The following is a 13,048-nucleotide window of genomic DNA, read 5'->3' as shown; positions in this document are numbered from 1 at the left end:
AAGATGATCTGAAAAGTAGGCTGATTCATCTCAGAGTTCTAAAGGTTCCTTTTCTTCCCTAATATTCCCTGCCTTCAGAGGGTATTCAGACTTCAAATAGTCAGGTTTCAAGAACACACAAAGATTATTTCCAATACAAGAGAAATCTGGAAGATCTGGAAGAAATTCAGAAAAAGATTTCTTTTGTATTCCAATGACTTTTAAGTTTTATTCTTTTGTGTTCCAATGGCTTTTAAGTTTTAATCTCAATGATGAATAAGAGAAAGCGGTGCTGAGCATAGGTGAGAGGAGGTGACTAGGATCCGCAGCTCAAGGTAATCAAACCTGGATCAGGACTGTTACCTTCAGCCCACAAACGGCAAGATAGTCCTCCTTGCAGGGATTCCCGGTGAGGCTCAACACAGTAAAGGGGACGGGGGCAGAAGCCAGGCGAGTCAGAGTCAACTTCCTCTTGCTGGAGTCTGCTTGCTTCAGGAGTGCAGACAACTGCAGAACAGTGATCTGCAAAGGAACAATTACCAATTTATTCTTAACCCCAGTCCTCTGAGAGAACACAGAGCAATAACAAAAGCTCCTTCAATAGGGATACTAGTTCATAGGCATTTTTTTGTGGATAAGTCTCTAGGGAAAATACTAGACCAATATCAGCCTCTATTTCTCCTGGCTGAAAGATATGGAATGCCTTTCATTTCCCCCTTCCAGTGAGGACAAAACAGAGGAGAAATGAAACCAACTTCTCTTCGTATAATCACTTCATAAAAATAATTAAACAAGTCCTATGTACTACTGTCCTTTCTAGTTTTCTATGAAAATGTTTCTTGGGCCAGCCCCAGTGGCCTAGATGGTAAGTTCAGTGTGCTCTGCTTCAGCAGCCCAGGTTTGGTTCCCAGGCACAGACCTACACCACTTGTCAGAGGCCATGCTATGGCAGTGGGTCACATACAAAACAGAGGAAGATTGGCAGCGGATGCCAGCTCAGGGCAAATCTTCCTCAGAAGAAAAAAGAAAATGTTTTTCAAGGTATTTTAGAGCTGTTTTAAGGACTAGTCATATCTCTAATTTGTTTTTCTCTTAAGATAAAGTAAAAACAACTTTAGTGGTGAAGAAACCAGAATACAGAGAAACATGAGTTAAGCTACCCATCACCCTTCCAACTTCTACTGGTTCTATAAAAGGACATAAACTTCCCTGTGTCCTTAGAGGGCTGGGAGGGCAAGGAAGAACTAAATAAGGAACACTGAGTCTCCCCACGAAGACTTTCACCTCTCGGCTTGCGCCCTCCACAGTGACCAAACCAGGCCAAGACTGGGAGCCATGCTGTCCTAGGTAACTGCTAGTCATTACCTTTCCCTGTGGGCTTGAGAGAAATGTTTTGAGTGAGAACTTAATAATTAGAAACAGTCTCTGTTCTCGTCCTAGTGGTTCTAAGTCTAATCAGATAACTCAGGCTTTGACTAGAAAAGCTCATTGAGCTCTGTCCATAAAGCATTCTTGGAAATAGACTTTCCCAGAGGGCCAATCTGAGCAGTCATCTGTTTTGCTTAGCATTTAAGACAAACATGACCTAAAATGAGTGGGAAGGAATTGGGGGACCCACCTTGCCTTTCTCATGGCTGACAGCCAAATGCTGGCGGCGCCCGTGGGGGGAGGAGAGCACACACATAGCCACCCGCCGGAGCACATGGGCACTGATTAGCTGTCGAATAGTCTGGCCCTGGTCTCCACTGTAATTCATCCGAACGTTCTCAAAGGCACCTTCCTGGGATCCTAAGGTGGGAACCTGGCAGAGAGAGTAGGCAGTAATAAGGCAAAAAAAGATCAAGTGGATTCATACACTATTCATGTGCTTGTGATACTGCACAATTGAGTCACTCAAAAGCAATGGATTCTAATCTCTAATCTATGGACAGTTAGGTAAATTTGTCCAAATTATTGTTAGGCCAATAAGAAAAATGTAGGGAATGTTCATAAACTTAAATTTAATTAATACAAACTATTGGCTTTTAAAAAATGTTAAAATGCCCTTTTTTAAAATCAAATGATGATCATGATGGATGGAATTTTTTTTCATCCATCTAACCTGGCAAAATTAAGCCAGCAACTTTATGGATCACCAACACCACCCCAATATCTTTTCACTTCATCTTTAACATCTAAAAGTCTAAAAACCACTACTCTAAAACTGACTGATTTTTAATAAAATATCAGAATATATCGTGTGTATGTATGTGTGCACAGTTCCAAGTGAGTATTTTTCCCTTAAAAACAGTCACCTTGTGAGATATACTCACGTACCTCACTCATTTTTACACTTCCCTTCAGAAGTGCCAACACTTTACATTCCACTACTTTACCACTGCTGAAGAGGCAAGGCAGGCCACACCAGAAATCCTACATTCAGTGCTGAGCAGCAGGTTTTAAAGCTAGTAATGACTTATAACTTATAAACCACATCATATGAAGAAATAAAGAAAAGCTACCTAAAGGGCCGTAAGCAAGAGAGGACAAGCACTATTTGTGAAAGTCAGATGAACCTTAGGAGAGAAGATACAGTGAGGAGGTTTTCTATTTTATATACAGAAGAAATTTCTAACTATTATAATTGCCCCCAAATGTTGTTCCTCACATCTTAAGTGTTCATACAGTTATATGAAGTGAAAAGGGGACTAGGTCACTGGGTTGGTCCAAATGACCTCCGGATTCCCTTCTTTTGAAGACACACCTCATATGCTAATTTTCATACTGGCTGTCATATCTTAGATGAGATTTAAGATAAATTCTGAACGGCCAGGGATTGACTGTTCTAAGGACATTCCCCAGAGTATCAAGCACACTTTGGCATCTCAGTAAATTTGCTGGTTCCTACACCCACTTAACTTCATGACCCTGGCACACTCACCATCAGCTGGTCTGTCATCTCAACCACCTTGTCCACTGTATGCAGCTCACGGAGGGCTTGCTGAGCCCGACTGCTGCTCCCCACAGCTGAAGCCTGCTGAAAGTTGGTCTGAATGGCATCCATGAGGAAATTGAGCATGTCTAACACGAGAGGAGCGAAGGAGAAATTGGCCTGAGAAAAATCCAAATACACAAGTGGAAAAAAAATAAAAAGACAGAAAAATAATGGGTCACACTCATCATAATAATCTTGCCAGTAACTACCTTCAGAATCCAGAATCCAGTTTCCTCTCTTCCAATTCGATATTCTAGCCATTATCTCACTCTCTCCATAATATTGAATTTTTTTTTTTTTTTTGCTGGGAAAGAGTCACCCTAAGCTAACATCTGTCACCAATCTTCCTCTCTCTCTTTTTTTTTCCTCCCCAAAGCCGCAGTACCTAATTATATATTCTAGTTTAAGTCCTTCTAGTTCTTCTATGTGAGCTGCTGCCACAGCATGGTTACTGACAGACGAGTGGTGTGGTTCTGAGCCGGGGAACCGAACTCGGGCCACCAAAGTGGAGCACGTCGAACTTTAACCACTAGGCCATCATGGCTGGCCCTCCATAATACTGAATTTGATTCCAGTCAATATGCTATTATGCTACTAACCCTTAGAGCAATCTTTCTAAACCAGGAGTCCCACGCAGATACCCGAATGCTCGAATGCACCCACCATGTATAGTTAGTAAACTTCTCTCCTAGGCATCTAGAATGGTTCTAATTATGTACCATCCTTGGGAAAACGGAGAAAATAATCACTGGAATCATTTTCTGTATTCTGTGCTTCAGATGAGGAACCCTGGCCAAAAAAGAATGCTCTAGAGTATTATACAACTCAAATTTACTCTCCCACAAACCCCCCATAAACTCCTTGGTCAGAATCCTTCCCTACAAGGTATAACTGACAAGACATACTATTTGTTTTCACACTGTGAAAATGATAACGTAGAAAAAGGAGAAAACAACTTCAAGTCCGACCAGTGGAATTGCAAGGAAAGCCTTGTGCATTGGTTGCTACTGAACCAACCTGCCGATCTGCACTCTGCCCACTGTACTGGGCACCATCAGAGGCCCACCTGGTTCTGCAGCTCCTCCCGGCAGCCCTCTACTGTGCGGCAGAGGCTGCTCTTCTTGGGCTTCTCTTCATCAGCAACCTTTCCATCACTGATGGTGACTTTGGCCTTGTCAGCTGGAGATGTGCTGGTGTGGCGCACCAGACTCTCTGAAACCCTGGGTTCGCTCTGAAATGCTGACTCCTTCATGGTGGAGCTCATGCCACTGCTAGGAGTTCGCTTCACCAGTGCCTAGAGACAGAAAACATCAGAGGCCCTAAGCTCTTGTCACAAGCACGGATGAAATATTGCCTAAGATCTTGGAGGAAAATCTGACCCAAAGGAGAAATTGGCTAACCATTTAAATGATATCCAGTAGCCTGAATTCTGATCTTCATGGTATTCATCTAAGATCTAATACTTTACCCCCTCACAGCAACAAGTCTTTATTATAACATCTGAAATTGTGGGGCAGTCTTAGGAAAAAACCTACAAAGCCTCTAAGGACCCTGCAAGTTCTGGTATTCTAAGTGAAGTGCTCAATGATAGAACTAGAACTTACTCCTAGACCCAGGCGACCATGAAGGTGACCTGGGAATTTCCCAGTTTGGCTTAAGCACTCCTGTGTCACTAACAAGTCACCCTTTACATCCCAGCAAATGTCCCAATCTCTCACCAAACAGCTTCCATCTTCCTTGGCTCCACAGTCACAGAAGAAGGATCCATATTTGGCATAGGAAATTTCATGATCCTTGTGGCACACCTTGGCACAAACTGTGCACACACCCACCCCATCAACCATTTTGCAGGTGTGACAGTGGTACCTACGAAGAACAAGAAGCAGCAAATGAGCCCAGAAGTCCCAAAAATCAAGGCCTGGCAAATCTTCACCAAAAAGGAAGAACTGCTCTTACCAATGCTGGTTCATGAATTCTTTCTGAGTAATGGTAAAAGTGCAGAGTTTATTGCAAAGAGAATCTTCATCCTTCAAAGATAAGAAGTCCTTTTAATCAGAAATATATCCTTCCATACAGGCACCCACAAAAACATACCCTATGGAAAGTAATCACTTCATAAATGACCAGTAGAAACCTGCTCCAATTGGAAATAGCCTGTAGGCTATAAATGTGCTGCTACAATTTCAGGTGAGACCTTAAGGTTTTGTGGTTAAGAAAAAAATAAATCTTATGCTCTCTCTGCAAGGGAGCCCACATCATCCTCATGAAGAACTCATTCTTTGGAAGCAAAAACTGAGGAATTGCAGGACAAGTGACTCTAGAAGGCATGTGCTTACTAAAGAGTCCTTTCCCCAGGAGATTAGATCCCTACGGTTTGCTCTGCAGGCCTGGAAAAAAATCAGTCTGGCACTAGTCCGGTAAGCTGGGAGAAAGCAATAAGGACTGGGAAGTTCTGAAGCTCACAGGGGCTAGAAAAGAGAGCCAAAGGCTTGTTAGCATGAGCTCTGCAAGTGCCAGGCAGCCAGTACCTTGCACGGTTACCTTGGCAGTTACTTGGTACTTACGGAATCCTCAGCCTGGGAGTCTTCCTCTTCCACTGCCAACTCCTCCACCCAGTCTGAGTCCACCTCGATGGCCCGCTCTTCTCCGTCCACTGAGAGGTGACTTGGGCCTTGACCATTACTCTGGCTCAGGGCATTGGTGACATCAGCCAAGTAAGACATAATATGGCATGTGCACTCCAGGACTATTACATGCTATAAGAGAAGACCACCACAGCACAGAAAGTTTAGATCTCCATATTTGATTATTATGTAAACTATGTTTTCTCAATAAAGCTCAAGATCAGAAGGATGGTATAAAAGCAGAGAAGAAAAACATGTTTTAATTATCTATTTCCTAAGCTCTTTGCACTATGACGACACGTAGCTGGTCAATAAATTGTACTGAATTAGTGTGATTCATTCATCTTAAGCACAAAAATAACATTTTATAAAACTTTGTAAAATGAAGTAAAACTGAAATCAGGAAAATAGAGTAAAAATGGAGACAAAAATCACTCAAGAAAAAACTAGATTGATAGAGAACAGACTGGTGGTTGCCAAAGGCAGGGGGTGGGAGGGGTGGATGGAACGGATGAAGGGGGTCAAAAGGTACAAACCTCCAGTTATAAAATAAATAAGCCATGGGATATATTGTACAGCATGGTGACTACAGTTGATAATACTACATTGCATATTTGAAAGTTGCTAAGAGAGTAGAGCTTAAAAGTCTTCACCATAAGAAAATTATAACTATGTATGGTGATGGATATTAACTAGACTTATTGTGGTGATCATTTTACAATATATACAAACATTGAATCATCATGCTGTACATGTGAAACTAATATGTCAATTGTACCTCAATTAAAAAAAAAAAAGACTAGATTAGAAGTATGAATAGGCTTTCACTGACATTTTTTCTACCATCAGCATTCTTAACCATTAGTGAAAGACATTTAAATCATTGGGTTTTAAATTAACACAGTAGGGGAGGAATAGCTTCAGAGATCAAGTGAAAAATTTTCCAGCAAACCACCGCAGGCAGTTCACGCTTGCCTTAAAAAACCCAATAGTCTGGCATCAAAGCCTCAGATCTGGAAGTTCCTTCACTCTGAACTCTGACAGTTGAGTGCTGAAAGGATAAAGATTAGCAAGAAACGAGGGAGGAACGGCGTGCCATGGTGGGTCTCAGAGGCCAGTTATCTGCTCTTAGCCACCTATGTCAGGTTTACGAGTTGGGTACGGGAAAAATGCCTGAATGCAAGATCTCTGTCAGTTTCAAACCCTTTTTCTCAAAACGGTGCCCTGAACCTGCAGGTACAGTAAACAATTCTAACACCTGGACTGGAGCTGAGAAGGTAGTCTATAACCCCATATAACATCTACTCAGAGCACACAGTTGCAACGCAGGAGCAGAGGACAATTTTCCAAAGCATACCAATATCTAAAAATAGCAGGAATTCACTGTTTTAAAAAGGATTCTGCTGGATATCTGTTTACCAGAATATTTCCTTTCTATCACTTCTTGCCACCCAGAAGAGGCCTGAGGCCATGCAGTTAGCAGTTACACACTTGGAGGCCTTTGAGATTGTAGGCCTTATCCTCTGGGGGCTAGCCAGGGACAGAAGCCAATAGGAAAGAGAGACCTCCACCTGACCAAAGATAAGAATCAAACTCCCTGACTGTTGTCACTCACACTTCTCTTACCTTTCCATGCATTACATTGGCATTCAGTTTTTCAACCACATTCTTCTGTGACAGGTATTTCTTGCTGTCCCAAAGAAAAAAAAAGGAGAGGGGACACAAAATCATCTAGGGAACCAAAGAAAGGAAGCATCTTCATGAATTTTGCATCAATTTGTGGACACTGTGAAGCAAAGGCATTCTTAGAAAACTATGTAGGTAACCAGAGGTTTGTGGTGCTCTGGTCTTATCACTGACACTTGGTACAGTTTACCCAAGACTTCTCCTAGGAATAATGAACAGAAAACCCTACTAAGAAAATAATGAAGATTAAGTCTAAAGCAGAGTTATTGGCTACTCCCTCAATCTCCAATAAAAAGGTAGAGATTCAAGTTTCTTTTATATTCACTCGAAGCTACAAAAAAAATAACCTGCAATTAATCATCCCCCTTTTCTCTAAGAGCAATGTTGTAACCTACAGATGGGTTCCTCCAACTTCATCATCTTACCATCGACTCAACCAGTCCACAGCAGCATTATGAAGCTGAAGATGGCCAGCACCTTGACCTGCACTGGCTAGGGTGGCCATCACAACCATGAGTTCAGGGAAACCAGTCCCATCACCGTTGGCCAGCATCTCTGTTGCCATGGGGATCAGGGTGCCCAGAAGCACAGCACACACACCTTCCCCAACTTGGCTGGTAGAAAAGAAATAGCAAATTGGTAAGTAATCAACAGGAATCTGACTCTGTGTACTTCTAAATTTGTAACAGTAATTAAAAGAAGTTTAAAATTAAGCATTAAATACATGACTTTATATACAAAGCCCAGTTTTGGACCTGGGCTACTGGAGCACAAAATATTCACCCACGTTACATCTGACAGGACAAGTCACTGCAAACGCTTTTCCATGGGAAGTCAAGGAGCTCTACTAGATTCCTTGAGTCTGTCTAGAGGGAGCTGTGGAACTCCTGAAAATGCTAACGACTGATGCCTAAAGGAAAGATAGCCACAAATGCTCTCAGCGTATTTCAGGGGTTGTTAGGGACATGTGACGTAAATGCAGTTATTCTACCTGTTTTCCCGAACAATGTACGTAGTCAGTAACTGTAAGAGCTGCCGGTTCTCCTGAATCACATCCAGCTGATCAGAATCTTTGGGGGGTGATGTAGTCATGCGGGTGAGCCAGGCCTGGAGACGCACAGGCTCCACACAAGCCAGCTGTGCCAGAGAGCCACAGAGACGCAGAAGGCTCGGGTTAGGGCTCTTCTCAGCTAGGGACAGACCAAGAGGCGAAGGTCAGAGAAGCAGGGCAGAGGGGGAAAGGAAGGGAGGTGCAAACTGGGAGCCAGGAAAGGGGGAAAGGCTTCAAGCAAGTTTTCAACTTCCTTCCAAACTTTCTCTTAGGGATTCTCTCCACTTGTTAGCATTTTCATGCTGCAGTTATACTCAGGCAGAAGATATGCACAGTATTAGCCGGACATCAAAGTTCCCATAAGAAGATTACTAAAAGCTGTCACTCACTCAGCTGGAAGAGTTTGGTGAAGAATTTCAAAACTCGGTTACAGAATTTAGCAGAGAGGTTCTCATTGGCTGTTGCCATCATGATCTGCACAAGTTCTCCACTGGGAGGCAAGAGGGGAAAAAAATGAAAGAATCACATTAAGCCTCACATAAAAGGCATCCGTTTCTATTTCTTCACAATCTCATCTCCTCTAGGGAAACTGGTCATTTGTGAGTCAACAACACTAGGTGTTCATGCAATCAACCCCTCATCAATAACCTCAAAGAGTCAGCAATTAACCTAAGTCCTCCTTGAGGTACAAACACCTAAGCAGGTCTTAAGATTCCCTGAGAGAGAATACCTAAGTCAACATAAATAGCTCCTTGCTTTGAGGCATTCAAAAAATGTTCACTGAGTAAAACAAAACAGCTCACCTGTCAGAGAAAAATTCCTCCATAGCTTTACGAGCCTGGCTGCTTTCCAGTTGTTTTTCCAAATATTGGAGACATTCCTCCAAGATGGATTCATCCAGTCCACTAAGGATCAAAAAGAAAAAGTAACTACCAGAAATAAGGATTGTTTCAATGTCCTCCTAAAACTGATTTTTAAAAATATAGTTTGTTTATGACTAAACCTGAAGGCAATATTCACTTTTGTTTTGTCAAAGCTTAGCATAAAGCCTAGCATGAAGGAATGAAGGAAGGAAAGGAGAGATGGAGGGTGGGAAGGAAGGAGGGAAAAAAAGGAGCCCTTGATGAAAACCTGGACTCCCCAACAACAAAAAGATGGAAATCCCAATACTTGCACCCTTGATTTGTACAGCTCTCAGTGGGGTAAAACTGCAACTTACTCAATTGTTCTTTACAGCTCACCTACCTCAACATGGCTTAAACTATTAAGGTCAAACAGTGCTATGAGACTGCCTAATTCCATAGATCACCCATCTCAGAAGCATGGTTACAAAAACAGACATTTTATCAAAGCTCCCTTGTACATTTCATCACATCTAGTACAGCACTTGATAAGCACCTGTTGAATTACTTCAAGTTTCCAAATCTGAACATTTTGTTAACATTTATCTCTAAGAATTAATCACAAGAGTATTCCAAATAATCTTTCATGCACGCTCACAAGAACACAAAATGCACACACGTAGAGAACTTTCTATTAAAAAGCACAATAATAAGCTATTAATTAATGACCTAAAGAAGCCGGTGTTGGGCCGGCCCCGTGGCTTAGCGGTTAAGTGCACACGCTCCGCTGCTGGCGGCCCGGGTTCGGATCCCGGGCGCGCACCAACGCACTGCTCCTCCGGCCATGCTGAGGCCGCATCCCACATACAGCAACTAGAAGGATGTGCAACTATGACATACAACTATCTACTGGGGCTTTGGGGGAAAAAAGGAAGAGGACTGGCAATAGATGTTAGCTCAGAGCTGGTCTTCCTCAGCAAAAAAAGAGGAGGATTAGCATGGATGTTAGCTCAGGGCTGATCTTCCTCACAAAAAAAAAAAAAGAAGAAGAAGCCAGTGCTGGTACATTTCATTGAGAGTAAGTAGCAGGAGGTCACAGAAACCTTACTGACTGTTCTCCTCAATCAGGCTCACCTATTGGGATCCGCATGATTGGCCAGAATGTTGTAACAACCAGTGATGAGCTTCTCATAAACGCGAGCCAAGAACTCATCAGACTCCGCAGGGCCCAGGATGCGCTCCAGGGAGTTGCTACTGATCTCAGCAACACTCTCAGTGCTCGATTCCAAAAGAAGGGGAAGCAGGGTCCGAATTACCTGTGGTGGGTTCATCTCATCGGACCAACTTCAGCAAAAAAAAGGCAATCAAGTTAGTGAAAACACTCCTCCAAAAGCCACAAGGAGAGGACAGGGCAATTCAATTATTTATTGATGGGAAGGGCTTTTATTCCAGTTTTTTTCCCATAATAGTTGTTTGACATGGGTGTAATCATACAATTCAAATTCTTCTTTTTCATTATTATATTGGAAGCAAAAATCATTTCCAAATGAAAAATCCATTTATTAAAACATTAAATTAACAATCTAAGATGAGTTTTATAATATTCAGAAAAGAAAATTAACTGAAACCTAAGCTAGTAACCTATCCCAGACAACTTTTCTAGAAAAATTGCCAGGAATCTGGATCTCTTTTAAGGCAATGTGATATAGGACTTTACTCATGACCTATGCACAGGAAGACAAAACAGTTCCTCCACTGGCCTGCCCTAGTCCCCACAATGGCAGCATGTAACTCCATTAATGATTCTGGAGAAACGTGATTTCAAATCATTACTGTCACCTTAAAAATTAAACCCAAAGCACCTCCAAATCACAATATGACTTAAAGCCAGCGTGCCTTTTCTGAAAAATACTACACAGAAAGAGAGGAAGAAGTACTCTGCTGCCCTTCAGGTCTAAGTTAAAAATCATTCTAGATAAAGGCTCATACTCTAAAGCAACAGGCTCTCTTTGCTATGGAAACACGGAAGAAAAGCACTATCAGATAGCTATAAAAACCCCCATTGTCTTCCTTTAGCTACGACAGGAGACAGGTGTAGAGGGTACGTAGGGCTAGATAGTAAGTACTCACACAATAAGATCACCAGTCAGCCTGACCAGTGACAGAAGAGTGTGCTTCAGGGAAGCAGCCAGGGGCAGACTTTGGCCACAAAGAGTCCCCAGGTGAGCAGCCTGCACAGCACTGATGTAACTCTCTGACGGGATGGTGTCATTGGCAAAGGCATTGCGCTGAATGAAGCAAACAAGACATGAATGGACAGACCATCTATCTACCCAAGACAAAATTCCTACGTGGAAAAAAAAAGAAACCAAGCTGACATAAACTAAGACTCCACTGAGGTTTATACACAATGGCTCTACTCAGTGTACACTATTATTCATCCTGGGAAGGAACATGGGGTGGAGTGAAGGAAGCAGTTAAATTTTAGTTAGTACAAAGTTAAAATTTAGGAAGTTAAAAGTTAAGTTAAAATTTAGTTAGTATACAGTTAGGATACCCAATACCACTTTTCAAATAATTAGAATATACTATATTTAACATTAAAACTATTGTTCATCTCTAATAATTGAGAAGGATCTGGATTTTGCAATGCATCTGGCTTTCCTTACAAATATCTTAACTATCCTTACGCTACAGCTCCGGGTGATGTAAACAGAGGTTCCGATTACAAAGTAGGGATAACAAGATTATAATACTTGGCTTTTCCAAAGAACTGTAATAACAGAATAATCTGTTAATAGAGGTAATCTGAGTAGAGCACACACAAAGATCAAGTAAACTGGCAGAAGACTCAACAGTCTTCTAAGAACCTAAAAGCTACCCCATAAAATTATGACAAAAAAAGCAGGTTCCTGACGTATAACCTAAAAAGGAAGGGAAACAGGTTAACATTTACTGAGAACTCAGGTGCCAGATAATGTGCTAGGCACTTTACATTTAATATACTTAATCTTCACATCCCTGTATTTAACAAATGAAGAAACTGAGCCTCATGGTAATAAAGTAGTTGTCCTGTACACAGTAAAACAGACTTCTTAGCAAAAGGACCATATGGGTACCATTTGGGTAATTCAAGGTATCGATTATTGATGTAGCTACAGCAAACACTATCGCAACATATGAAGATCTCTTGGTAGCTAGTTTAAGCAAAAGAATAAGAACAGAACACAGAATGCTAGTGCTCCACATTTCTACTCCTGAACAGACACTCACCCAGGATCCAATGTTGGGAAACTCATTGGTATTGATGTTGTTCCAGGATTCACACACAGCTTGCACCGATGATGGTAAATTCTGAACCAGTGCCGGACCTGGAGGCGACAGAAAGGACAAGGAATCATCACAAGAGAGAAAGAATGACACACAGCATTTTAAAAGCCAAGCCCAAATGCAAAAAGAAACACCACAGCCCAGGCTGTCAAAATAATTACTAAAACAGCTTAGATGGATATTTCAATAGCAGTACTATGTCCAAGAACTACCTAACTGCTTACTAGCTAACAATCTCAATTGTAAGGTTTTCATTTCCCATCATATCCACTTTCTAATCTTGCAAGTAAAGAAGACAACTGAAAACAAGATGCAAAGTGAGGGCAAGTCATTACAAGTCAGGCTAAAAGCACTATTAAACCTCTATGACACCTTCTATGAAAAGGTATCACTTTGATTTCTTTTCTCCTTAAGACAAATCTTGAGGGCAGGGATCATTAATGCACATTAAGAACAGCATTCAATGAAGTAGTGGAATTTCATTTCTAAAAGTGAGACTAACCGAACACTAAAAGGAGATTTATTTTTTATTTTATTTTTTTTATAATTTTTATTTATTTAT

The 13,048-nt window shown here is 41.6% G+C and overlaps 1 protein-coding gene across 8 annotated transcripts in view; it reads right to left on the bottom strand.

Annotated features, from left to right (window-relative positions):
* The window catches only part of UBR4 (ubiquitin protein ligase E3 component n-recognin 4), a 134,403-nt gene that overhangs the window by 85,591 nt on the left and 35,764 nt on the right, over positions 1 to 13,048 (bottom strand). For all 8 annotated transcript variants that reach the window (XM_087446698.1, XM_087446699.1, XM_087446697.1 and 5 more), the window contains exons 27-41: positions 12,430 to 12,527; positions 11,287 to 11,444; positions 10,291 to 10,500; positions 9,118 to 9,219; positions 8,704 to 8,804; positions 8,255 to 8,453; positions 7,689 to 7,877; positions 7,204 to 7,267; positions 5,518 to 5,709; positions 4,910 to 4,980; positions 4,672 to 4,819; positions 4,020 to 4,247; positions 2,900 to 3,070; positions 1,598 to 1,780; positions 343 to 501 (exon numbers count right to left, since the gene is read on the bottom strand). In XM_087446698.1, the coding sequence (XP_087302824.1) occupies positions 343 to 501; positions 1,598 to 1,780; positions 2,900 to 3,070; positions 4,020 to 4,247; positions 4,672 to 4,819; positions 4,910 to 4,980; positions 5,518 to 5,709; positions 7,204 to 7,267; positions 7,689 to 7,877; positions 8,255 to 8,453; positions 8,704 to 8,804; positions 9,118 to 9,219; positions 10,291 to 10,500; positions 11,287 to 11,444; positions 12,430 to 12,527 (2,273 nt within the window). The remainder of the gene's footprint in view (positions 1 to 342; positions 502 to 1,597; positions 1,781 to 2,899; positions 3,071 to 4,019; positions 4,248 to 4,671; positions 4,820 to 4,909; positions 4,981 to 5,517; positions 5,710 to 7,203; positions 7,268 to 7,688; positions 7,878 to 8,254; positions 8,454 to 8,703; positions 8,805 to 9,117; positions 9,220 to 10,290; positions 10,501 to 11,286; positions 11,445 to 12,429; positions 12,528 to 13,048) is intronic.

This window comes from Ceratotherium simum, chromosome 22, assembly GCF_057802395.1.
Source record: "Ceratotherium simum simum isolate JZ-2026a chromosome 22, ASM5780239v1, whole genome shotgun sequence".
NCBI lineage: Eukaryota > Metazoa > Chordata > Mammalia > Perissodactyla > Rhinocerotidae > Ceratotherium > Ceratotherium simum.
The sequence above is the reverse complement of the archived record's forward strand: the minus strand, read 5'-3'. Positions and strand labels throughout refer to the sequence as shown.